Consider the following 24141-nt stretch of genomic DNA (forward strand, 5'->3'; position numbering starts at 1 on the left):
AAAACAAAAGTTCTCAGTTCCAAATGGAAGGCAGCAGAGGATGTCGAAACAGACCCTCAAAAACATTACACTGACCTCAGAACTGTAAAACGTAAAATTTGAAAAGCAGCAGTATTTTAGCCCTGAGTAACTTCTTTCCCCACTCCACGTAAGTAAAATATGTATCCGTTCAAAACATTATCCTGTGTTTTGGAGCAATTTCATATGGATGACTTTAAAACTTGTACAACCAAAATGGAGAAAAAAGGGTATCATTCATTATCAACTAAGGCTATCTGTTAATTTTGGTGAAGAAAGGGAACAGGACATGGCTGAGCTATTGCATTTGGCTCTGTTCAGTCACAAACACAAACCCTCAGTACAGAATTTGTGCACACACCAGACCTACAGTTTCTCTGGGGTGGGACAAAGCAAGTTTTTTGTTCTGGTTTGGCTCTTCATCGCCCCAAAACCCCATTGTGACAGCTCATCAAGTTGAAAACTTGTTAATGAATTCAAATATCCAGTGTTACACTTTTTGTGAACAACCACACATGTGAAAAAGCAAAACCACTCCCTTTCTCTATAAAACACTCATGTATATAGAGAAACAAAACATCAGATATGATGTGACTTCAGACCCTCCAAGGTACCACAAGACTCAGACTGAAACAGAAAAAAAAACAATTAACCTTAAATGAACCTACTGGTGACCCAAGATTTCATCTGGGGTGCCCAGGAAAAATTTAGAGGGGAAATGTCACCAGGAGTTCTGTTTCTGCTTATGCCATTTCAACAAGCAATTCAGGCCTGAGAAAACACTTCCATTACAGAATTATTACATTAGTCTCAGGAAAAACATCAGCATCAAGGAAAAAAAACCACTGAGTTGGTCACAAGCTGTCACTCACTCCTTAAAATCTTTGGAAAAGACCCCAACTTCAGCGCCTGGAGAATGACCCTTCAATTCTGAAGCTGTGCAGTGGCTCAGGGACTTTTCCAGCTTTAAGCCAAAACCTTCACACACATTTCTGCAAGTATTTCATTCCTTGTTCAGAAACATCCACTCATGCCTGCAGAATGTGTGGATTTTTGTCTCAGCAGGGTTTCTGCGTGTGCCATCTGCCTGCATCAAACAAGGCTCGAGGAAACCAGTTTGAACCTCGAAGGCCTGTTATTTTGAGGGAATTGGCATATTTTTGGAACTCTACCATTTTGCACATGTGAGGTCTCGGGGAGTTATTACAATCTTTTTCACTGGCAACAACCACCTCTGCAGCCGAATTTCCCAGCTTAAGGTCTACAACTGCATTCCAAAAAAAAAAAAAAAAAAAAGAAAAAAAAAGCCCGGAAGCAGTGGGTGCAGCACAAAGCCTCATTTTCAAAGTAAAGTTTTCTAAGGCCCCTTTATCCAGTTCTGGCCTATTTAAATGGGCTTTCTGAAACTGTAGGAATTGGTAAGACACAGCAGCAGAATTTGAGCCTTAGCACAAGGCTGAGCAAAACTGTGTGTTGGGATGAAGGGAAGGAACCATCTCGCTAGGAATGACAACGCTGAACTCTGCTCAGCTCACACAAATGTATAGTCACACCATGTATGTTTAATACACTAGCAAAATATTTATTTTATAATGATAAAACAGAAGTGAAGGATTTCTTTTTGGTGTGCACCAGTAATTGTAGTAAAAGAATAAGGGGATTAATGGACTCTTTATACATTTCAATGACAAAAATTCATAAAGGTTAGCATCAAATTCAACTGTTCTCCATTTACAAGCATAAAACTTACCATAATACCCCCCAAAACACATATATAAAGAATTATAGTTTTAAAATCTATAAAAAGTAAAAAATATACAGTCAGAAGATCTAACTCTTATTCAAATCTTTAATATAAAATTGTAAACATTTATTTACACAAAGGAAATGTGTATAACAAAATTTTGAGCACCCTTTTCAATCGAATGGTGGTTTTTGGAAGGCAGTGGATGTTGCACAGTGACATTCTCACCTTGCCTGCCCAACCAACACCGCAGTTTATAAATAAAGCCATGGGCGGCCGGCTGGGTTCGGTTCAGGGGAGACACATTTTATTGCTCTGAAGCTGCAGCAAATGGAAAGCCCGAGTGCATTGACAGACTTGTTACAGGCCATGAGGGCAGAGCCCAGCCCTTCCCATGCACCTGTGCACATCAAAACCGTGTTTTCATTTCCACTGAACTGTTCCAACCTCGTTCCAGTGACACCGTATTCCCAACGGTCCGACTGCGTTACGTGGACAGGGACCCAGGCCAGAAGCCAGGGCTGGTTGGATCCCGTTCACACATGGAGACCAATGGGCATTATAAGCCAGTTTTCCTCGAATCACACTTTATTTTACTCCAACAGTACCATGAAAAGGCCCTGTCATCAAATCCAGACACCTTCCTGAACAAACCCTCTGGTCAAGCAGGGCAATATCCACCTTAGCTTCCAGAAACAGTGGAGGAAAGAGCACATCTGCATTTTCCTGGACATTTAGCTGGATTGCCTTTTTGGTAGTAATAATGCAAACAGCAGACGTTCTTTTCCTCCAATTAAGAAATCACAACTGGATGGATTGTATTTTGACTTATTCAGAACAAAGCCCGTGTGCAAAATCTACCAGAAAACAGAGCAGATTTCACCACAACCTAAACAGGGAAGAAAGAAAAGCTGAATCCTACTACCCTGTTATTTCTGTCAAGTGTTTGTAAGGGGGAGAGAAAACTAGTGACACTGAAGGATGTCACTTGAAACTGAGGTCCCAAGCACCCCCGACAGGAAGGGAAGGCACACTGGTGCAAAGTTAACCCTTAAAAATAAAAATACAGCAAACGCTCCTTCCCCTGCCATTGCTAGTTTATATCTATAATCTTCTAATGACACTTACCTTGGACCAGGTTTGGGTTTAGCTTCAAAGTAAACCAAGCTCTTTTCTTAGATTGCCAGAATAAGAAGAGTTAGCATCAGTTATTTGCATCTCAACTACTTATTCTAGAAAACATCAGAAGTGTCAACAGGCAAAGTCACCAACACCTCTGTCCTCCCATCTGAAGAGAACCTTTATGTTACCTTTTCAAAAGCTCTAGGAGGGATTAAGCCTGCTTCAGGGAAGTTTTATCCACTCTTCAAGGGTGGGATCCACTGATCAATGCACATCTTTCACCAACAGTTCAACATGATACAACAGCAAATCTGATCAACAGAGCAGAATTCATCCACACTAGGTAAGTGTGCTGCACAAACCATGTTCCATGCATATTTGGAAAGGGTTAAAGTATTAGTGTTAAAAAAGCAGTTTTTAAAAGTGCAAATTGTCTCATAAAGGAGCTGCAGATACAGTAAAACATTTTCCTTCTTTGAAACCAATGATATCTTTCACTTCCCTTCACATCCTCTGGAAAAACCCTCCCTCACACAACTCCGCAGTGCAGAAAACTCCTCAAGAAGCCAGTCTGTGTTGAAGGAAATTGCTTGAAAATCACAACGCTGGGTTTGGTTAGAAAGTTTAAAGGAGCTTTCCAAGAAAGTAGATTTAGAAAGGGAAGAGGTATTTGTGCATTTAAAACAAAAGCTTTCAACTTTATTTTCATTTTAAAATAAAGGTTAAGGCAAGGTGGTTTGTTGGTGGATAAGGGATTTTTTTGGTAGAGAGTAAGGACTTTGGAACACTAACTGTTCCCATTGTGTTTTGTCCTTTCTGGGACCAATCCCAACATATGGATAAGAGGTCTCCTTGGGCTGAGCTGAAGAACCAGCCTCTGCTTCAAGGGATATTAAAGAAGTAAATCCACCAGACTACAGAAAGATTATCAAACTCGTAACCCAGTATTAAAAAAACAGAGTATTTAAAAGGGGAGACTTCCATACTGGAGCAACCCTGATATAAGTATTCTCCCAGGCTGCCTGTGCTATTATTGCTCATAAGGACTTTCCACCTCCCAGCCAAATTCTTTTTTCCTCATTTTTATCCTGAAGTGACAAAGTCTTGTGCTCATTACTAACGCGTTACGAACTTCGGGGAATGAACCGATCTCAAAAGTTAGTTTTACCTTTTACAACAAAGAAAACTAGATGAGCTGTCATGAAGCAAAGCCTTCATTTAAATACAACTACCTTTGGAAATAAGTTATGAAGAAACAGGTGCAAAGTAAATGGCTTTACAATTCACGTTAAACCTACTATAGTTTAAAAGTTCTCCCAGGAGAAATTCCCCCTTTAAACACAGCAAGGTACAAGCCAAGAACTGTGCCTCTCTACAACAGAGTGCAAACTGCAGCTTAAAAGACTACAATCTATGAAGGAAGATGACTGTCTAGACTAACTGGTCAGGTTTTAATACTTCCTCTCATCTATTACCAGCATCTAGATATATTTACTGTGAAATACCACTTGCTTACTGAGAGTACAGGCACATGCTTCAGCAACGGGGAAAAGAAACAACTCCAAACATTTTGCAAGCGTACTCAGGTGCATAACAGCCTCTTCTCAAATAAAAACTCAGAAGTTGGATGGACAGTACTATAACAACATGTCAAGCTACAAACAAATAATTATTGCAAGTAATAGCTGCAGACTAAGCCCTAAACACGATTTGTGCAACTATTTGCTTTCTTTCTGCACTATTTCTGTGGAATTTTCGGTTTATTTTTTAAATAATTAAAAAAACTTAAGTCTCAGAACACTGCAAGTGAGATTTCTGGAAGGCTGGCTAGGACACAGTTATTTTTTTGACCTGTTCAAGTGTGCGACTCCTCAGAGACCCCAGATAACGTGCACTCCTCCTGCAGACCCGCTTGGTGCACCGTGACCGTGTGTCAACACTCATTGAGAAGCAGCTCCAGTCTTTTTCCCAACCATTTTACCTCTAATGCCTGCAAGTCTCCTCAATGCCACAGGTTTTGTTTGTTTTTCTTTTTTTGGTCCAAGTGTTGTTTATATGTCACGAAATAATTAAAAAAAGTAGAACCCCCCACCCCCGGCCCCGTTTTAATGAGTTCCTAACAACTCATCCAAATCGTTCATCCACTCCTCTGAAGTCCTGTTTTTCAGCAAAGAGTCTATCAGGTCTGTGTCACCAGTTAAGTTCTGAAGTCCATTATTGCCCGACTGGCCGCTGTAGGCGAAAGGCAGCTCCTGACTGGTCGTCCTCACGGGGTACCCTTGGCTGCAGTGCAGGTTTCCTCTGTTGGGCATTTGCTGATTTGGATTCTGGTTGAAAGCGTTCAGGTCTGGAACGGTCTGGTTCATGCCAGGCAGCACTTGCTGTGAGGGTACCTGCTGTTGTGTAGGTGGGTTTGTCCGGGGCTGTGCACCCAAAGACGATGACAACATCTGCCCAGAGACGGCAGCGTTCATCGAGGTCATGGGTCTGCTGGTGCTTAGGCTTACCTGAGGCATTCCCTGGGCAAACTGTTGGTTGGACATCTTTAGATGAGTCTGCTGCATGTGGAAAGAGGAGTTGGCAGTAAACGGTCCTAAGCCACTGTTTGCTTGTGTCTGGTTGTTAATATTAGGGATACCTTGGTGCTGCCAAGATGGATTCTGAGCCCCCATAGCAGATGGTACTCTTGCCATCTGTGGCTTAGATAAGGTTGGATTCAGTGCACCTTTATTGTGCTGCTGGGAAATACTGGAGTTTGCTAAGGTGTTCTGCCCATAGCCAGCAGGAACAGCGGTGCCCTGGCCCAAGCTGCCCTGTCTCTGCATCGGAGTCTGTCCATTGGCACTTGGAGCTGTGTGCTGGGGAACCATCTGTGTCATCCCAGACGCCAGGTTGTACAATCCCCCGCGCTGAATGTTTTGCATATTGGGATACTGAGTCACCCCCCGGTCCTGCTGGCTGGAGCCCGACTGGAGCGGAGGAACAGGAGTGTGTCCAGGTCCCATCTGAATCATGTTCGGCGTCTGAGGAAACATCCGTGGGCTACTGGAGCTGGACTGTCCTAAATTACTGACCCCAGGCATGGCTGAAGATGACCCTGAAACACAAAGAAGTATTTTGTACATTAAATATCTCGGTGCAACCAGAGCCAAGCCAGGCTTGTAGGCACAACAATCCAGAACGGAGGTGCAGCTTCATGTCTATAAACCAACCTCTTCAACCAGCAGGAGTTTAATTAAAGAGTGTCAACTGTTACTCCGGTTAGCATCTCCACCTTGATCTCAAACACAGATATGCCAATGTCCTAAAAAAATCTGAATACCACTTCTAAGAGCTCAGCATCATCAATTTTTAAAAAAATTAGGACTTTAAAGGCAGGGCTCTGATATTTCTTTGTGAGCAAAGGTAAATACACATACTTTGAAGTGCCTGCACAGTTTGCTAAGTTATTAAAAATACCACTTACTGCACACACAGCCAGTCATTCCATGCATACACTGTGTATCTCTTATCATACACCTGTAGGGTTGCCAGTCCTCCATTCTCCCCTATTCCAGGAATTCCTACTATTTATATAGTAGAAATTTATACAGCAGAAATTTTTGGTCAGGTATCTTTTTGATTTCCACAGCGAAATATTTGCTATGTTAATACATAATGCTGATAACCAAGCAAGGTGATTTGCAAAAACATGTTCTCAGCAAATCAAAAAAACTCCTTTGTTCTTGTAAATCCTGAGTTTAAAAGTTTCTTCCTGTGAAAGAAACAGCCCCCTACTTGAAGCAAAAAAAGCAGACCAGCAGTGTGAAGTGTAATGCATATAACACCCCTCCCACTCCTTACAGTTGACAAAACCTACCTACACGAGTACTTTCTCTACTTTCAAACCAAAAAGTAAGCTGTTGAATTTTAAGATAGCTGAGTAGTACTGGCTCTCCATTATTATAAACATTATATTTGAATAAAAACTGAATTATCAAAAATTCAAATATAATTCAAATTATATTGACTTAATTATCAGCAAAGCACACCATAAAAACACCAGTGTTGGGGGGTGGATGAGTGGAGGAAGAGCCTCACTGTAAGAATACTTCCAGTGAAAAGGCAGTCACATCCCGGGATTTAAGATGCAAAAAAATAGTCATAATTATAAGGGAAAAATTATTTCAATAATACTGATGTTCATTATAGCAAATCCCACTCTATTTGTAACAGTTGTACACTATGTGTCTGTAGAAAAGTGACAGGAGAAAAAAATGTTTCAGGGCAATATTTGAAGGATGGTACAGATCCCTGAGTTAGCACACAATCCTTTTGTACTGGCATCAAGCTTTTTCAGTTGAGTAACAAAACACAGTCACAGCTCTACCAGACACTGCACAGTAACAAACACTGTCAGGATGAAGGTATCACATTTCCATTTACACCTTTTCCCTTCAGTATTTATTTCTGCAGCAACACAGAGAGTAAGGAAACAAAATGAAGGGAATTAGCACTTCTTTGTACTCTAAGTTTATGAAAAAAGACAAGTGGTTTCTTGATGCCCCGTCAAGTAAGGATTTCCCAGGTAAGGAGATGAACTTTTATTGTTCTCTAGTTCTTCCACATTTTTGAAGCTACTCCAGCTTAACAGTTAACAACATCTTTTATCTAACAGTTAATATACTGAGGACACACCAAGCTGCTTCTCGTACCAAAAAAACCCCATGCAGGACACTAAAATGTAATGAAGAGAATTCAAACTGCATTCCCTTCTAAAGGTAGCAGGGATAAGAATGTCAGAGAATTTTAAACTCATCCTAGCAGATGAGAGAAATAATAATATTTTTCTTTAATGAGGGTCTGTGATAGGTACAGGCAGTAGCCATATCAGGCTTCAAAAAAACCCCAAACCTGAATCCTAGTATAACAAAGTTAAGAAGAATTTACAACCTGTAAAAGGAAGCAGCAGTATAAAAAGGCCTTCAGAACAATGAAGGCACTTAAGAATTTTACTCATTTCCAAAACAACATTTAAGAAGCAGAAGCTTAAGATGTCCCAGATATCTGGGGCAGGGGAAGCTGTTAATTTGCAACTGAATCACAGTACAGGTCAAGAGGTTTTGAGGCACAGTGACGTGGGAAGGCGCTGTAATAAATTAATTAAAAGCCATCCAATTCAGGTAATTTGAAGACAGCTTGTTTTTTACTCCTGATCTTTTTTCTGCCATTATTTCAACTGCTGTGTTTACTCACCTGTGAACTGTCCAACCTGTTGCTGGTATGGATTCTGTGGCTGATCCTGGTACTGGGGAGGAGGCCGAGTCAGGTGCCGCTGCAGCTGCTGCTCCTGCTGCTGCCGCTGTTTCTCCTAAGAAAGGTCCAATGCAGGACAATCAAAAACCATGTCAAGCTTTTTCCAAGGACTATCTCGGATAAAAACAAGTGATCTGCATGCTTTTATGCTGAGCTGGTAATCAAAAGGGCTTCTGCAGCCTTAGAGTCACTTCAGACCTTTGTTCTAAAGGCTCAAATAGTCAATTCAATCTGATGAGTGACAAGACCAGGAACTCAGAGACAGCAACATGCACTACAGGAGTTACTGCCATGTATGTCTGAAGCCCTTTAAACACTGAAAATCTGAGATGTTAGTCTTTTCATCAGTAATATAATCAATAGGAATTTTTAGCAATATTCTAAAGGACAAAAACGGGTACAGGTACAAAAAGAGCAAAAGTAAGCGTGTATTAAAAAAAAAATCACACATGCTTTTTTGCTCTTTATCCTCAAATCAATTTATGTTAGACCTCCCTTCAGAAATCAATAGAAGTGCAAGTCAGAAATATCAACAGTATTACACAGAAAAGAGTGAGCATGTAAATATTTTCTAGTCCATGCTTGCAAACATGAAAAAATATACACAAACCCAAATTCTAATACATCACAGGTTTTCCTAGATGATTATGGAAAACTGCAGAACCAAGTCCATAACAGAAGACATACAAGTTTTGTAACCATTGTTTAAAGCCACTTTCTTAACAATGCACCAACCAACTGAAACAAAGCCAACTCATGTCACAAAACAGCTGTGCCTCTCTAAAAGCACATTCAACCCATACTTATTTTACAATAAAAACGTTTGAAAAATAAATCAAGCAAATTTTCTATTAAGAACTTTGGGGAAAAAACGAAATTTAAAATCTTGAGGGGAATGTGGATGCATTAACAGTACCCTCAGACTCTGACAGGGTAACAGCCAGATGGCTTCTGTTACAATATAAACCCCATCAGGCACAGTATTTCTGGCTCTTCCTGCCCCATGCACCCTCAGCCAGACTGAAATTCTGAGGTAATCATGTAGTGATACAATGCACAACCACCTACATATCCAAAATGATACACACAACGCAGAAGGGGGTCCAAATTCTTTTCCAAGAGTACTGGGGTAAAAGATACAAGCGAGAAGCTTTTAGAGAGGAGACTGGTGCAATGTAACAAAGGGCAAGATACACATCACTACCACCCTCCCGACATCTCTGCAGCTCCAGAGCTGTTGAGACACGCAGAGGAATGAGGAGGGCAGGCTGCCTGACAGAGAGGACCTGCTGCTTGCAGGACCAGTCAGACCTGAAAGAGGCTGACCACAGAAGCCAACAAGAGATGCCATAGCTCTGAGAGAAGCCTAGAACTGCAGAAGCTGGCTTGGGAAAAAAAAATGCAGAATATCAAATGCAAAGACAGCTTTAGAGTGGCAGGGAACGGCATTGAGGCTACCTGAAACTACAATTCTCCTGTGAAATACAGATCAACAGATTCAGCAATCTGTCTGTAAAACTACAGCCAGTATCATGGGTATCCAAAGAAATAAATATCAAATTAGAGTGCTAATGAGACCTAGGTTGACTGGGCAGCACAATGCCAATAAATGTGGCAAATGCAGCATTTAAGGCTCCGAAGCAAAGCTGCTCCTTATCTGGGACCAGAGTCCCAGCATCACTGTGCAAAGAGGGAAGTTACAGCAGTTATGGTGTGGTTACCATAACTAGGGCATAAATGAAGTATTTTCATATTACTGGTATTTACTGCAGCAACATGTGCTGGCCAAGCAAAGGCAAAAAGGTAGGAAAAAAATATTTCATCCCTGTGTTTGAGATGTGCTACTGACCACCCTGTTGCTACACCACCCCACTGTTCAGAGAGGTCTGACACCTGTCAGGTCCATTAATGAGCTAAGGAAACCTACTGGGCCACAGCCCGAAGCTCTAACAGAGCTCTTCACCACCCACCAGTGATGCAAAGGCAGGAGGTCACACCCCATATTTGCCTTCTCCCCACCTGCACTCAAAGAATACTTGTTTGTTAACATTTCAGGAGAGTAATGATTAGTCATCTCTGACATTGGATATTAACATAAAAGTCAACAAAGACTGAAGGAATTACTAAAAAGTATTTTAAGTTCAGAGATCACAGAACATGTACAGAAAATATGATTATATTGATGATTTGGGCATTCTCCGTCTTTTAGTCTTTGATAATGTAATTCCACCACAGTATTCCCTCAGTTCAAATTGTTTTAACCCAGATCTCAAAAACATACCTTTGCCAACACTCATATTCACTCATACACTCAATTTTCTAAAAAACACTACTATGTTTTATCTACGCTGTCTCCAGAACCGAAGGGGCTTTTTTGTCACCTCAACTGAGTCCTCTATTTCAATGGATATTTCCAGGTGATAAAAACTTATTTACCGTCGGAGTGGTGAGGCCCTGGCACAGGTTGAATAGAGAAGCTGGGGCTGCCCCATCCCTGGAAGTGTTTTAAGGCCAGGCTGGATGGGGCTTGGAGCAACCTGGTCTATGGAAGATGCTTTGGAACTGGATGATCTTTAAGGTTCTTTCCAACCCAAACCCTTCTCTGACTCTAAAACACCAAATGCTGTTTCATGCACCAAAGCAAATCAGCACAAATTTAAAAACCAGACTGCTGGTCCCTCTCACCTGTTCTGCCAGCAGGTGCTGCTGCCTCTGTTCCATGAGGAATTGCTGCTTCTGTTGCTCCATGAGCAGGTGCTTTTGTTGCTGCTCTCTCTGCTTCTGTTGGTCCATCAGCAGTTGGTGTTGCTTCATCACTGCTGCTTGCTGCTGATTGCTGAGATAAGCTGAGTTGCTGTGGTTCCCTGCCATGGAGACGTTTGGAGCCTGGGCACCCACACCCGGGCCCGGGACAGAGACGGGAACACGAGGAACGTTCGGAGAGGGGTTTTGATCCTGTGGAATGTGGGAAAAGTGACAGAGTTACAGAAATGCAATAGCTTCCCCACTCATGAAGCTTGTTATGGAAGTTCAGCTGATTAAAGACAGCCAAACAGCCATCTATAACAGTGCCAGGCACAGAACTGACAGTTCAGAGGTACAGTTTGAAAGCTCCATAACAGTTAGGAATAGAGGCTTTTAACTTCAGTCTCAAAGCACTTCCCAAATTCCAGCTCAGACAGGTGAGTGTAGCTCTGTGTGCTTCTGCTCAGCCAGGTACTTCAAAAACACCAGCTTCAGTTTACTTCAGTAGTAGCTTTCAAACACTAAATTTTAAACTTTCATTATATTTTATTTTTATTTAAATCCTGCCTCTTCTGTCAACATTTAACTCAACAGGTGTTTCTTGCTCCTCCTAAAGTTGCTGGGTTTTAGTATCAGATCATTTACTGTTTGCAGGTGAAGGGGAGAAGGTTTTCACTCGTCAAAATGGGTCTCAACAGATTTTTCCAGCAATCAAACCATCACTATATTCCACAGACAAAAATACTACTAGAGACAGGCCTGGTATTATTAATTTTTCATTAAGTCTGCTATTTCTTTTTGAGGCTGGAACTTGAGAGAAGCAAAAATAACATGGAATGATTATTATTCAAGATCTGGTACTGTCCTCTTTGTACCCACAAATCCATCTGAAATTTGACAATTTTCATCATTTTTAAGCAGAGTTCAGCCTCACCTCTAATTACACACATAAATACTATGTTCAAGTTCAGAATTCAGCTGATGGGTTCAGCTGTTGGTTCTCACCCTGCAGTTCCATAAGAAATCATGAGCCAAATATAAGCAATGCTGTGCTAAGTTGTTCTGTGTGCAAGCTTTTGAGAAATCCTCCAGAAGCTTTCAGCAGTATTTCTGTTAATTTGGTGCCAGTGTGGATGCAAGGTCACCCTCATATTTTCCAGTGAGGGGGAGATGTGACACACAATTGTCTTCACTCTTCTCCTTCCATCAAAATGTTGTTAGACTGTTACTTCTGCCAGCTTTTAAAGAGGTTCATTTTTTTGTACTTTATGAACTACACACTGATGTCAAATTTTTATTTGTACACCAGTGTGGTATTTATCACAGACTAATCAGATCTTTTTCACAGTTTTTTTGTTTTGCTGAGAGAACATATGACTAGAGTTGGATCTCCAACAGCTTTTGCTGGAGGAGCTTTAATCCTTGTAACAAAGACCTTTTCTCTCAACAAGCCCTCTTGTGTGTGCATTGCAGGAACACGTTACAGAATCCCAATGAATTTACACTTCCACCCACTACATAAATTTTCAACTGCAGCATACCTGTAGTATCAGTTATATACGGGGCAAAGAAGCACCATCTGGAATTTTCATTTGCAGGAAATCCTGAAGCATATGCTTCAAGCAGACAAATATTGCTATTATTCATTCTTAATTATATATTTCTCTCCTATCCCATGCTTCCCCAATCCCCAGAGACTTAACCAATAACAAATTCTTAGCACTGAAAAGCCCCAAGGAACACCCAAGAAATCAGGAATGCAGCCCCCACTTCCACCTCTCTTCAAAAGCAGGGCTTTTTATAGCAAGCCAACTCTGACACAACCAGGGACTAAAAACAAGGTAAAAAAATCAAAGCTTCTTTGAGAACACTGTTCAACCCTACAGTTTTCCTTGAGTTATTTTAGTCAAAACTTTACAAAGCAGCTATTTATCTTTGTAAGTAGAAACTTCTGTAAAGCACAACATAATTTGTTGCCCACAAAGTATATTAAGCTGGAAATCACACTTTACCACGTGACCTGGAACCTAGCATTAAAAACTGTCCCCCATGGAAAACAGACTTCATGAGTCTTGTCTCAGCTTATTGTGCATTATCATTTTCCCCTTTAAAAATCAATGAAATCATCTGAAACCACACCAAGCAGTTTGTCCTCCAGCCTTCCCTATCCAACCACCTCAAACCTGCTACTGAACCAAGGTAACAAAGCCCAGGACATTCACCTGACTGTGTGGCAGTCGGTAGGCAATGTTTCCAGGCTTGGGTTTCAACAGGATCATCCCATTCTGGTCGTCGCTCACGTGGGACAGCGGTGCCTGCTGGCGCTGCTGGATGTAGGCCAGCATGGGGGGCTTGTTCTGCCCAGGGACAGCGACCCCCTGCTCACACTCTGCTTTGTAATGGGACAGAGGCTTGGTGTTCCCATAGTCCAGCATAGAGCCCTGACTATTCACAGGGTTCTGGTTCAAGCTGTTTTGCTGATGACCCAAAATGTTCACGTGGTAATTGCCTCCAGCTCTCGGCGAGCTTTTATTTCCCAAATTAGGCATCATGAGTTTCTGATTGTTGAAGTCTGCCTGATAAACCGATGGGCTAGTGGGATTTTCCATGGTATATGGGACAGCCAGAGGACTATGAGAAGACCCAGACTGTTGCCATGTAGACATCTGATTTGTTTGGTGGACTTGTGAAGCTTGTTGCTGGTTCTGCAACATCTGATCTCTCTTCTGCTTGGCAGCAATCTGCTGAAGTTGATGAGCAGAAGACATTTCTTTGGCACTTCCTGGACCCTTCCCAGGTAACAACACGTTGGGGAGAGGCCTCTGGACGTTCTGAGAGTGGTTTGATGCCTGCATCATGGGCTGATTAGGATTTTCAGTCATTGACTGACTGGAAGGCTGGAACATAGTCTGAGAACTACCGACCGCTGGAGAAGCGGCACTTACGGGTACAGAAGCAGCACCAATAAATGCTGAACCTGAAGAAGTGGATCTAACCTGGGGAGATCCCAGCTGCTCTTGTTCAAAGGGTGCTGGGGAAAACTCAGTCTTTATGTTAATATCTTGTGGCAATGGAGTCTGTGCAGCTGAATTTGAAGAATCTGCATCTTTTTTGTCTTCAAAGTCATCATTGAAGAGATCCTTCATGTCTTCATCGGGCACTGATCTATTAAGCTCCTCAATAAGTTCCTTCCATTCTTGCTCATTTAGATTTAGATCAGGCATCAAGTTATTCTGAGATATAGAACCCCCTGCTCCAGCAATCATACAGGGAAGATCATCTACAGGCTCCTGCTTCAACTCTTTGTTCAAACTCAGAGGAAACGAATCATCAGCGTCACCACCTCCGTTCATCTGCAGGTTGGAATCTGGAAGACACTTCTTGCTGATGCCATCCAGCCCCATGGGATGTTTCCCGTTAAGTTGTAAGTTATCTCCGTTGCCAGATTTCTTGTCAAGATGATGGAGTGGAGACACGGGGGGCATTCCATTGGAAGAACCGCTCACTCCAAGACCGTCATCACGACGCAGCTTCTTGGACACAGAAAATACATCTCCGTAGCCATTCTGCTGGTCTCCATTCTGAGGGGAAGCAGCACTGTCCAGCTTTCTTTTCACAGTCTCGTGGAGCTGCTGAAAAAAAAAAAGGACTATTTTAATTACTTAGTTCAATGTTTCAGAGATTTGGATTTTTATTTCTCACCAGGACATTGTCTGGCTCTCAATAAGACATTTCAGAAAAAAAGAAAAAAAAAATTACAGCTTTGCTTTGATAACATTTTGTTTTCCAAGTCAGCACATGACATGACTTCCTCACTGTAATCTCTTTGGGAAAACCTTCAAAAATATGCACTACTTCAAACCTAGACCCCCTCCTTCAGACAAAACTAAAAGCTGCCATATACTCCAATAAGAAAAAGAAGTTGAAAAATGGCTGTGAACTGGAATGTGTTATGATTTTTCCAATTCAAAAGGAGGAAAATATTGAAAAATGTTCAGAATCAAATTTTAGATGAGAATAAAAACCTGTATTTTATTTGGCCCATGCATGTAGACACAGCATAATTGCTCCGTGAGACTGTTTTATAAAGCAGTCTCACATTTAAATATTTAGAGAAAAAGAGTGATTCTCTTGTGATTATAACTTTTAGAGAAGAACCATGTATATATATTTTGTACACAGTCACACTTCTGGCACAAAAGCAAAACCAATTTGTCACTCAGCGACCGTTGCTTCACACTTGTGGAAAACGCAACGCAGAGTTCAGCCAGTTCTATCCCAGCAGAGCATGTTTATTCCTTTCCTCTTTTCTCCCGAAGCATTTGCCAGCTGCTCCTCTCTGCACTCCGACCACCAGAGCCCCGACCAGCTCAACAGTTGGTTTTTCACAGCTGGTGAATGCAGATTCTTTTTCTCGTGGTGCCACCTAGAAGCGACCAGTGGCTACAGCAACAGTTTTACAGCCAGAGCCCGAGCGCCTTTGTTCAACCCCTCTTTTCCTGCCAGCGTTCTTCCAAAGAGAAAGTTCTTTCTACTGACCTCAAAAGCATCTGAAAACACAATTCATGCACACATGTGACTATAAACTTTTCCTTTCCCTCGGGTGCATTCTGCTAAAAAAGTTGTGCTTTGCCTGTGCTGGAGCTCCCGACCCTTGGTACAATCTCGGGACACACCAGAGGAATCCCCGCTAAGGGCCACTGAACAACAGCTCTCTCAGTTGGCAGAAAAGCAGCTCCTTAAACAAACCTCAAGACAAGGATGATTCTTTTAATATTACCTGCAGCCTTCACCAGGCAGTCCACCAATCCCTGGGGAAAACTGTCTCATCCAAGAAAAAAAAAAACAGGGGAAACCTCAAGGCCTCAGCACTCAAGTAAGTTGTTGTATGTAGGGCCAGCATAAATTATCAGAAGAATTTTACACACTTGCCTGGGCAACAGCATTCTTTGATTTAAGGACAGAAGGACTGGTTCACAGTTAATTGCTGTTGTTTTTTTAAACAGTCTACAGCTAGCTGATCTTTGGGGAAAAAAAAAACAAAGAACACCATCTGTTTAATGCTTGCACAGGTAACAGCAAATAAACCCATTATTTGTTTAATGCTTGCATAGGTAGCAGCAAAGTCTTATTTTTATCTGTGGGACAGACTGCAGCTTCCCTGGAGACTGTGATCTTCTAGATGGCTCATGGAAATAGCAGCAGAGCAGCAACATCAGCAGAAGACCAAGTAGGATGAGGCGAGGTGTACATTTAGAGAGGAGGCTGGAACTTGGAATCTCTTAATTTGAACATCAGGTCTCCAGCTTGGAGTAGCAGATCTCAAGTGAATATTTCAAATACCAGCTTGAAAGAATAATGGAAATTTGCTTTTTTGTAAAAAGGCAAATCAACAGAGAGCAAGTAAACCTCAACTCAATCACAAATATGGCTTTCAGCAAGTTTCCCATTATTTATTTAATACTCCCACCAGGAAAACTGAAGCTCAAGGTGGATGAATAACTTGCCCAAGGTCATATGATGAGTCAAATTACTCAAAGGTTGGGAATGGATCGTCCTTAATTCTAAATATTAGGGGGGAAAAAAACCCCTCTGAAAACTCATATAAAAATAATAACTTTGTTTTGTACAATGGACATATTCTGACATCTCCTAATTAAAACAGAATATATGCCAATTTGGGTCACTGCTGTAAATATAATTCATACAGACAACTCAAAGCAATTAGGACTTGAATCTGTACTAAGGTCTTTGCTGCTGTCCTACACCATTTGCAATATGTGCTGATAACCACTGTAACATTAAATCACCCATGTTTGTAAGGTACACTTACTGCAGTCTAGAAAAAGATACAGACCCCTAATACCCACCACAAGCTGTTTCTGTCACGAAAAACATTTTATATCTCTGTGGGTTTTAACAGTCATAACACTCAGATATCTGATTCCTGAAGACATTGTGACTTTAGTTGCTCGAGACAAAATCCTCCTTTCACCTAGAACTATTTTTCTTTGGAAAAAAAAGAAAAAAAAGGAGATGAAGTTCTTCCCCAGTTTGTCTATGTCTATCCAAATAATCTGGTTTGGGGAGGGGGGAAATAACAAGGTGCATGTGAGATACAAGTCAGACTGCAAGCTATCTACATATCAAGCTGCTCCAACAGAGTTCTCGAGGCAAGAAAAACCTGTTCTCTTCTGCCAAAACTCAAAAAACCCAACACACTGACAAAGTAAGGCATAGCTTGCTACTCACTAAGAAAATCCCTTCAGCTTTCATTTCCTTGCCCACCACCACCCTGTGAGACACAGTGGTCCTGTGGTACACTGTCCATGGTTTCCTTAGCACAATCAATCAACTTTATTTATAACACCAAGTCAATCATTTCCATTGTCACAAGACTGGATACAGATATGTATTCCCATTTTCTCAGCCTACTCAATTTCCCAACTAATGATGAACTTCCAAGATCACTGCTATCTAGCTTTGCCTAAAAGGATTAGCCACAAAAGCACTTATCTGAAGCATTTACACCAGTATAGGAACAGTGAAAAGCAAGGGATGTGAGCAGGTCTCAGTCCTTTGGCCCAGGACAGGACACAGAGTTTGACAAAGAGCCACTGAAGGGGCCCCACAGGCTGCACCTCCTGCACGTCACATCACCTGAGCTGCATTTTATTCGTGTGAGCAAAGCAGACAGTGCTCAGCGTGCTCATAAACACACTGAGCTGGCAGGAGCACACGTGCCTCTCTGTGGATTCCTCCTGCACAGAACACGAGCTGACAAAACCCAGGTGCCATCCATGGCAACAGGAGGTGTCCAGCACAGCAGCCTCTGACCACGTAACCCCCACACTGCTCTTGAGCAGGACTCAGGCCCACAATGCCAGAGGGGGATGTGTGTCCATCAGAAAACGAACAGCACCCGAAGAACTTTGATATGTCCAACCTCTGTCCTAAACCCTCCGGTTTTACAACAATGATGCTCAGTCCTACCGTGGTCTGACTGCAGGGGCAGTTGAAGGACTTTATAAAAGCTGTTCAGAACTACTCCTGAAGCCCAGCAAGAAACTGGAAAAGCTTTAAAACTTCATCTACAGCTTTTCTGTTAGCACTGGCAGAGAGCAAAACCTCCGAGTCCAGGGCAGTGCTCTCTGAGTGCCTTGGTGGGAAGGGGGGTGAATCACTGATGGAAACAATGGCACAAAGCTGCTCTGGTTGGCTTTGCTGTTTGTTTTGCTCAGGTTTTTTGTTTTGTTTGGTGTTGGCTATTTTGGTGTGGACTCAATACCTGAAACTAGCTTTAGATAATAATCTGAAACCAACGACATTTCAATGTGTTAGAACTTAACAAGCACGAAAATTTAGTTCACATTGTTTGCTTGAAAGTAAGAATTGTTAAACTGAGGACAGTCAACTGAAGTTCTTTTGCAAAAATCCACTAATCCACTTTGAGTCCTGTACTCTGAAGACAATATATATATATACAAACTAGAAACTGCACAGACGTTCCATTTCTTCTAAACAAAAACAAACAAACGAACAAAACCCCAAACCAAACAACAAAACCCCTCACATCTAGTGAACATGGCAGAAATTAAACTTTTTAAAAACCTGGTTCTTATACTGTGCCTTTTAGGCTCTGCATAATGTTCTTATTTTGTTTTTTGAAGCATCTGTTACAGAGATTAAAACATTCTTACAGGATTCAGCAGAACTCTAATTTTCTGTATTTTATTTGGAATTAGTTCACTGTCTCAGTTTTAGAACCAAGCCTACAAGGATTTATCATGAAATACCAGTAAGGGAAATATAATGACATTTTCAAAGAAGAAATGCCTTATTACTCAAAAAATATAAAAATAAACTAGCTCCAAGATGCCTCCTAGCTAGATACCAGCATTCTCACCTAGAAGGGGAAACGAAAATAGAATACATTGATTTTTCTGCCATGAAAGTGGCAGTACTGCAGCATACACAAGCTCCCACAAACCAGAGTTTACAGCAGGTCCTCTACAGACACTGATCCTCCTCTCCTGCCTGGCCAAGGACAGGAGCAACAAAGATGCAAAGATGACAATCACTTAGACTGGAGCAACAATGCAAATACCAGAAATTGCAGTGTATGAATTTTGGATAGAAAACATAACATTTTGACTGCACAACACTGTAAGAACTCCTCCTTTACTGTGCATCTACCCACAGCTTCCAAAGTTGCATTCCCCCTTGCAAGGAAAGCATTTTATTACCCAATGTGTTCCTGCATTCCACTGTGCTGTCTGACCCAAACTGCTGGACTCATTTTAATTTTTTACTTTAATTCCAGAAGACTTTTGTATTTGGGTGACTGCCTGCTGGAGTGCAGAAGGGCTGTGGATAGGCACATCTATAAATATCCCAAAGCCTGCATTAGTCACAAGGGGCAGCTTCTGCTACAGGAATTGTTCTGCTGAATCAAAAAAACTGCTGTGCCTTCAGCTGCAGTGCCGGATCCTCCACCTCACTTGAACTTCAACAGTAGCAGCAGATCAGTCCCTCCCAGATCCTTACAACTTAGGAAGCATCACTGCATATCTAACTAATCTAGCGAGGGAAATGTTTCAAACATGCAACAATACCTCACAGAGAATTAAAAGGAGACAAAGAAAAACCTGTCTGAGTTGTTGGGCAACAAACCATCAGACTTGTCAGCAAAAACAAACAATGGTGGCAAGACTACACTGTACTATAGTTGTGTATAAATAACATGTAAATAATTTGCTATTTTTGTGGTAAAATGTAACTTCACAATTTAACACCCCTATGCCACAGCTTACACAAAAATGAGATCTTCTGAACTGTTGGTGCACCAGCCTGAGCTTTGTTAGAGGAGTGCCATTAATGCCTGTCAGAACACTCCAGGCATCTGTTCCCTTTAATTCATTACTTCAGGTCCTTCAACCAAGAAACACTGCATTGCTCTCCTAAGCCTTAAATTTCCTTTTTAAACTTTTTACTTGGTGCCTTTGCTTAATTTAGAACTTACCTATTATTAATGTAAAAACTTCTTATTGCTCCCAAATAAATGCTGGTCTGCTCTTCAGCTTTAACACAGAGCATTCCCAAGACAGGCCACTGACTAGACCTTCCCTGCTCATTCCAGAAATACTGTTTGTGGTTTTGTGGCAGTCCTAGACAAAGCAAGCTCTCTGCACAACAACTGCTCTCAGGTGGGGAAAAAAAACTGGTAAGAAACAGGGAGCAGCTCTCCTTCCGAGACACCACATCATAAAACAAGGAGTGGAGATGAAAATACAGATCTTGCCATCCTCCTCATTCACATGTCAGTGAAATGCCTTCTGCTCAGCTCAGCCATAAATTGCCTTACAGTTTCCTACAGAAATACAAGGCAGCCAACCTTTCTCCTGCAGAGAATTTAAACAGTATTAGTAGAATGAACTTTCGGGTACCAGAACCTGGCAAAGAGAAAAAAAGTGTTCTAGGAGACAAGCCCCATCTCTTCCCAACTTCCCTGTTCCTCAAAAATGTAAGATTAACACAACAAACAATACATCATCCAAATAACAAGCACCTACTTCAAACACAGCCTTAATAATGTAACCTTAAACAACAGAAATGTGAAGTAGATGTCAACCATTTGAATTTCCCACTAAATAATGGCCTGAAAGTTTTTTAAAAGTAGGAAGATAATTAGTTTTTCAACATTTTCTCACATGAAGGACAGGCCTACCTGGTACACAAATAATTCAAGGTATTTCTGTATCAATACTATATTCTCTCAGTTGCTGTAGCTCAAATTTTAGAACTGCTAAGGAAGAAAACAAGGAAGCAAGATCCATCCAACTTCGGGAATTAATCCAGAGAAAAGACTAATGGAAGAGAGAATATCTGATTTTGTCTACTTGACAAATCATACAAGACACTAAGGAGGATGTGTTGGTGCCACCCTGTTCCCCAGGACTGTTCTGGATTTACAGAAGGTGCTCTGCAGTGCAGTCCCTGGGAGTGCCCACACTGTCCACACTCGTGGCAGTGCAGCTCCACATCCTACTGCTACCAGCCCTCTGATGCTGCACCACAAACCCTTCACCTTTACATGAACTGCCCTCTCTTTCAAGGACCAAAATAAAGGCTTCCTTAACTTTTAACAGAGTCACAATTTCCAAAAGAAGATTCATAGGCAGCTTCATAGAAAACTCTGGATCTTTACAGCAGTAACAGCTGATCTAATGCATGTTCCACTGATCTAGCAGCATTCTTTGGAAAGGAATGTGTCCAGGGTGTTTTAAAACAAGGTAATTTTAGTGTCCATCCAAACCTCATTGAACACTGTACACCAAACCCATGTCCTTCCCATTCAAAGTACATGCTTTTTCTTGATAACTGCAACATGATGGCTAGAGGTAAAATACCAACCTAGAGAGGTACCTCTTGGGCCAAAGCAATTAAATTAGCAGCAGAAGTTTGTTGTTGTTGTTGTGCTTTGCTTCCGAGACTTGAATTACTAAGCAAACCAACTTTATACCCCAGTAACGAGGTGATGAATCAGCAGCTGCAATTAAGCTTGCAGTCATGGATCCCGGGAAGGAAACAGCAGGCCAGCCCGAGGAAGAGTCATTCATACACTAAAACCCTCTTCTGTTGTGTAAATTGGCCACTGGCAGCAGCTTCCTGTACAAGGGCTTCCCCAGATGTGCAGTGCACTTCAGAACCTGCTGCTGTTGAGAGCCCTCATTATAATGGATGCTAATTAGATCAAATCCACATCCACAGCGACTTAAGAGAAACAACAGCAATGAATTAGAGACATCTTTCTTTAGAAGGTCAATATGAAGACGTGTGGTGGCAGTTTAAGCGACAGGATTTGACATGCTAAAAGAGCTCTGTGTGTAACAAAAATACACATTATTAATGGGTAAAGCCCCATATGCAAAAAGCCTTAGAGCCCAGCAGGAAATAAACAGAACTGCCAAGTCTTTAGATAATAAAATACAAGTTTGAGTCATTTTTGTTCCGATGCGAGTTTATGTTCAAGACCAGTCTGTCAAACAACGGCTAACCGGAAAGTTTTACAGGATCAGTGTCAGGAATGCACAGGGTTTCCTCTCTGCCTCAAGCACCCTTCTTAACAGCCCCCTGAAGTGCTCTAACCATGTCACAAGGCCCTCACTCTTAACAACAGTCAGCAAGTCCTCGAGTCTCAGAGGTGCATCAGCCAGAACAGAAATGATTCAGCTAAGCAGCACTTTCAGCTCATCCTGTAAATACTGCAAACTGCACTGGTGCTGCCAGGGCTGGCTGCATTATAGATGACATCGATACACCCCCGTGTTTCAGTATTTCACATCACGTCCAGGATACACAAATATACAGTAAACTCCATCATGATACTATGTTAAAAACTGTAAATGAGGTCCAAGAGAGCAGAGAATTGCATCCTCCTTCTCTTCTAATCCAATTAAACACACATACCACACTAAAAACATGGTTTATTCTACATATTAACCTGGAAATGTCTCAGATTAATCAAGTATTCTCTTTTAAAGACAGTCAGGACAGTACTGAACCATTTTCATGCAGGCCACCACTTAAAAATGCCTGGTTTTAAGGCAGACAGGTATTAAGACAGGCAATCTTTAAGAGGTTATCCTACTAACCTACATTACTGACACATTAGCACACAGCAGCATATTTAAAGGGCCCAGAATAAGTTAAGCAATAGCTATCTTGATATACAAACAGGGCTGTGTGAATATGTCCTGACAACCAGAAATGCTAGAGAGGCCAGAGAAACATTAAGATTTTGAGCTAAGCCAGTTTTTAATGGGTGGAGTGGGATTCCCATAGTGTTCACACCCACTAGAGTGAGTGGCAAACAAGCAGCTGCCTTTCCACTGAAATTCTTTCCAATCTGTACCAGAACTAACAGACACGTTATTTGCCTTAAAAGTTCCCCTGAGTAACAATCACATCCTGATCAAACGATTCCACTAAAGCCTGACAGACTAAATTAAAGACATAAGCAGGCAAACAAAAAATCCAAAGCAGTATTAATGTCCCTCTGACAGTTTCTGCAGGAATATTTTAGGCGAATTAGCCAGAAACACAACTCACAAACTACTCTGAACGACTGAAACCATCAAATAAAATCTGCCACTACCCCTACCCCACCAGGCAAGCGGCTTTTATGCGCTCTTCCAGCGCGCAAAGGCGACGAGTGAAAACAAAACACCCCTTATCAGCTGCGAAGTTGTAACACAGCAGAGCGCAGCGAAGCAGCACCAACCCCAGCCCTCCCACCGCAGCTTGTTTCCCTTCCTCCATCCCGCTCCGGAGCAGCGCTCCCGGTGCCGGCCCGGCACGGCCGCCGGTCCCTGCCCGTCCCCAGCCGCAGCCCCGCGGGCCTTACCGCGATCAGGGCGCTGCTGCGGCCGTGCTGCTCGGCGCCGGCGGCCTCTCCGTCCAGCCCGTTGGCTCCGCTCCTGTCGGCGCTGCCCGCGGCGGCCGCGGCGGGCGGAGGGGGCGCGGGCGGCGGCGGCGCCGGGGGCGGCTGGCGGTGCTTGCCGGCCCGCTTGGCCTTGGCCTGCAGGCAGCGCTGGTGCAGGGCGAAGGTTTGCTGGCGCTCCAGCTCCAGGCGCTCCGGGGACACGGCCTGGTAGCGGGACTCGCAGGCGCTGTGGTGCCGCCGGCAGAGCTCGATGCGCCGGCGGAGCCGCTCCATGACCGCGCTGTGCCGCGGCACCACGAACTCCGCCATGGGGCAGGGGGGCAGCACCATGGGCCGGGCGGCGAGGGGGCGGCCGCCGCCGCGGCTGCTGCTGCTGCTGCTGCTCACCGGCTGCTCGCACCGGCGCCCGCCATGGCGGGGCCCCCGCCGGCCTTACCTGCGCTCCCCGCCGGGATCGCCCCGGCTCCTCCTCCTCCCCCCGCCGCCCCGGCCCGGCGCCTGCTCTGCTCCGCTCCCCTCCGCCCCACTTCCTCCTCCTCCGCCGCGCCGCTCCCGCCCAGCCCTGCTCGCCCCGCGGGGCCCGGCCCGGCTCAGGGGGCGCGGGCCGGCCCGGCCCCCCGGCCCCCCATTGTTGTCCGCGCCGCCGCCATCTTGGAACTGTTTTTCCCCTCCAGAGCCGAGTTGAGAATAAGGGGGCGGAGCTTCCTGGGTGGGGGGTACGTCACGGCGCGAGGCGCGTCACGAGCCGTGATTGACAGCCCTACCGGCCAGT

General features: G+C 43.1%; 1 protein-coding gene across 2 annotated transcripts; it reads right to left on the reverse strand.

Moving 5' to 3' along the window:
* Positions 1-1849: 1849 nt before the first annotated feature.
* MAML1 (mastermind like transcriptional coactivator 1) lies at positions 1850-23903 on the reverse strand. Of its 2 annotated transcripts, none has more exons than XM_050312215.1 (5): positions 23331-23903; positions 13147-14553; positions 10865-11134; positions 8120-8234; positions 1850-5981 (listed from the first exon to the last, which is right to left on the reverse strand). In XM_050312215.1, exons 1-5 carry the CDS (start codon positions 23697-23699, stop codon positions 4990-4992), a joined length of 3153 nt encoding a protein of 1050 aa, XP_050168172.1. In that variant the 5' UTR covers positions 23700-23903; the 3' UTR covers positions 1850-4989. The 2 variants fall into 2 exon arrangements, with proteins under 2 accessions (XP_050168172.1, XP_050168171.1); XM_050312214.1 differs by having other exon boundaries at positions 13147-14556.
* Between the last annotated feature and the right edge of the window lie 238 nt (positions 23904-24141).

The sequence above is a fragment of the Myiozetetes cayanensis genome, unplaced genomic scaffold (genome assembly GCF_022539395.1).
Source record: "Myiozetetes cayanensis isolate MyiCay16 unplaced genomic scaffold, myiCay2020 scf17, whole genome shotgun sequence".
Lineage (NCBI taxonomy): Eukaryota > Metazoa > Chordata > Aves > Passeriformes > Tyrannidae > Myiozetetes > Myiozetetes cayanensis.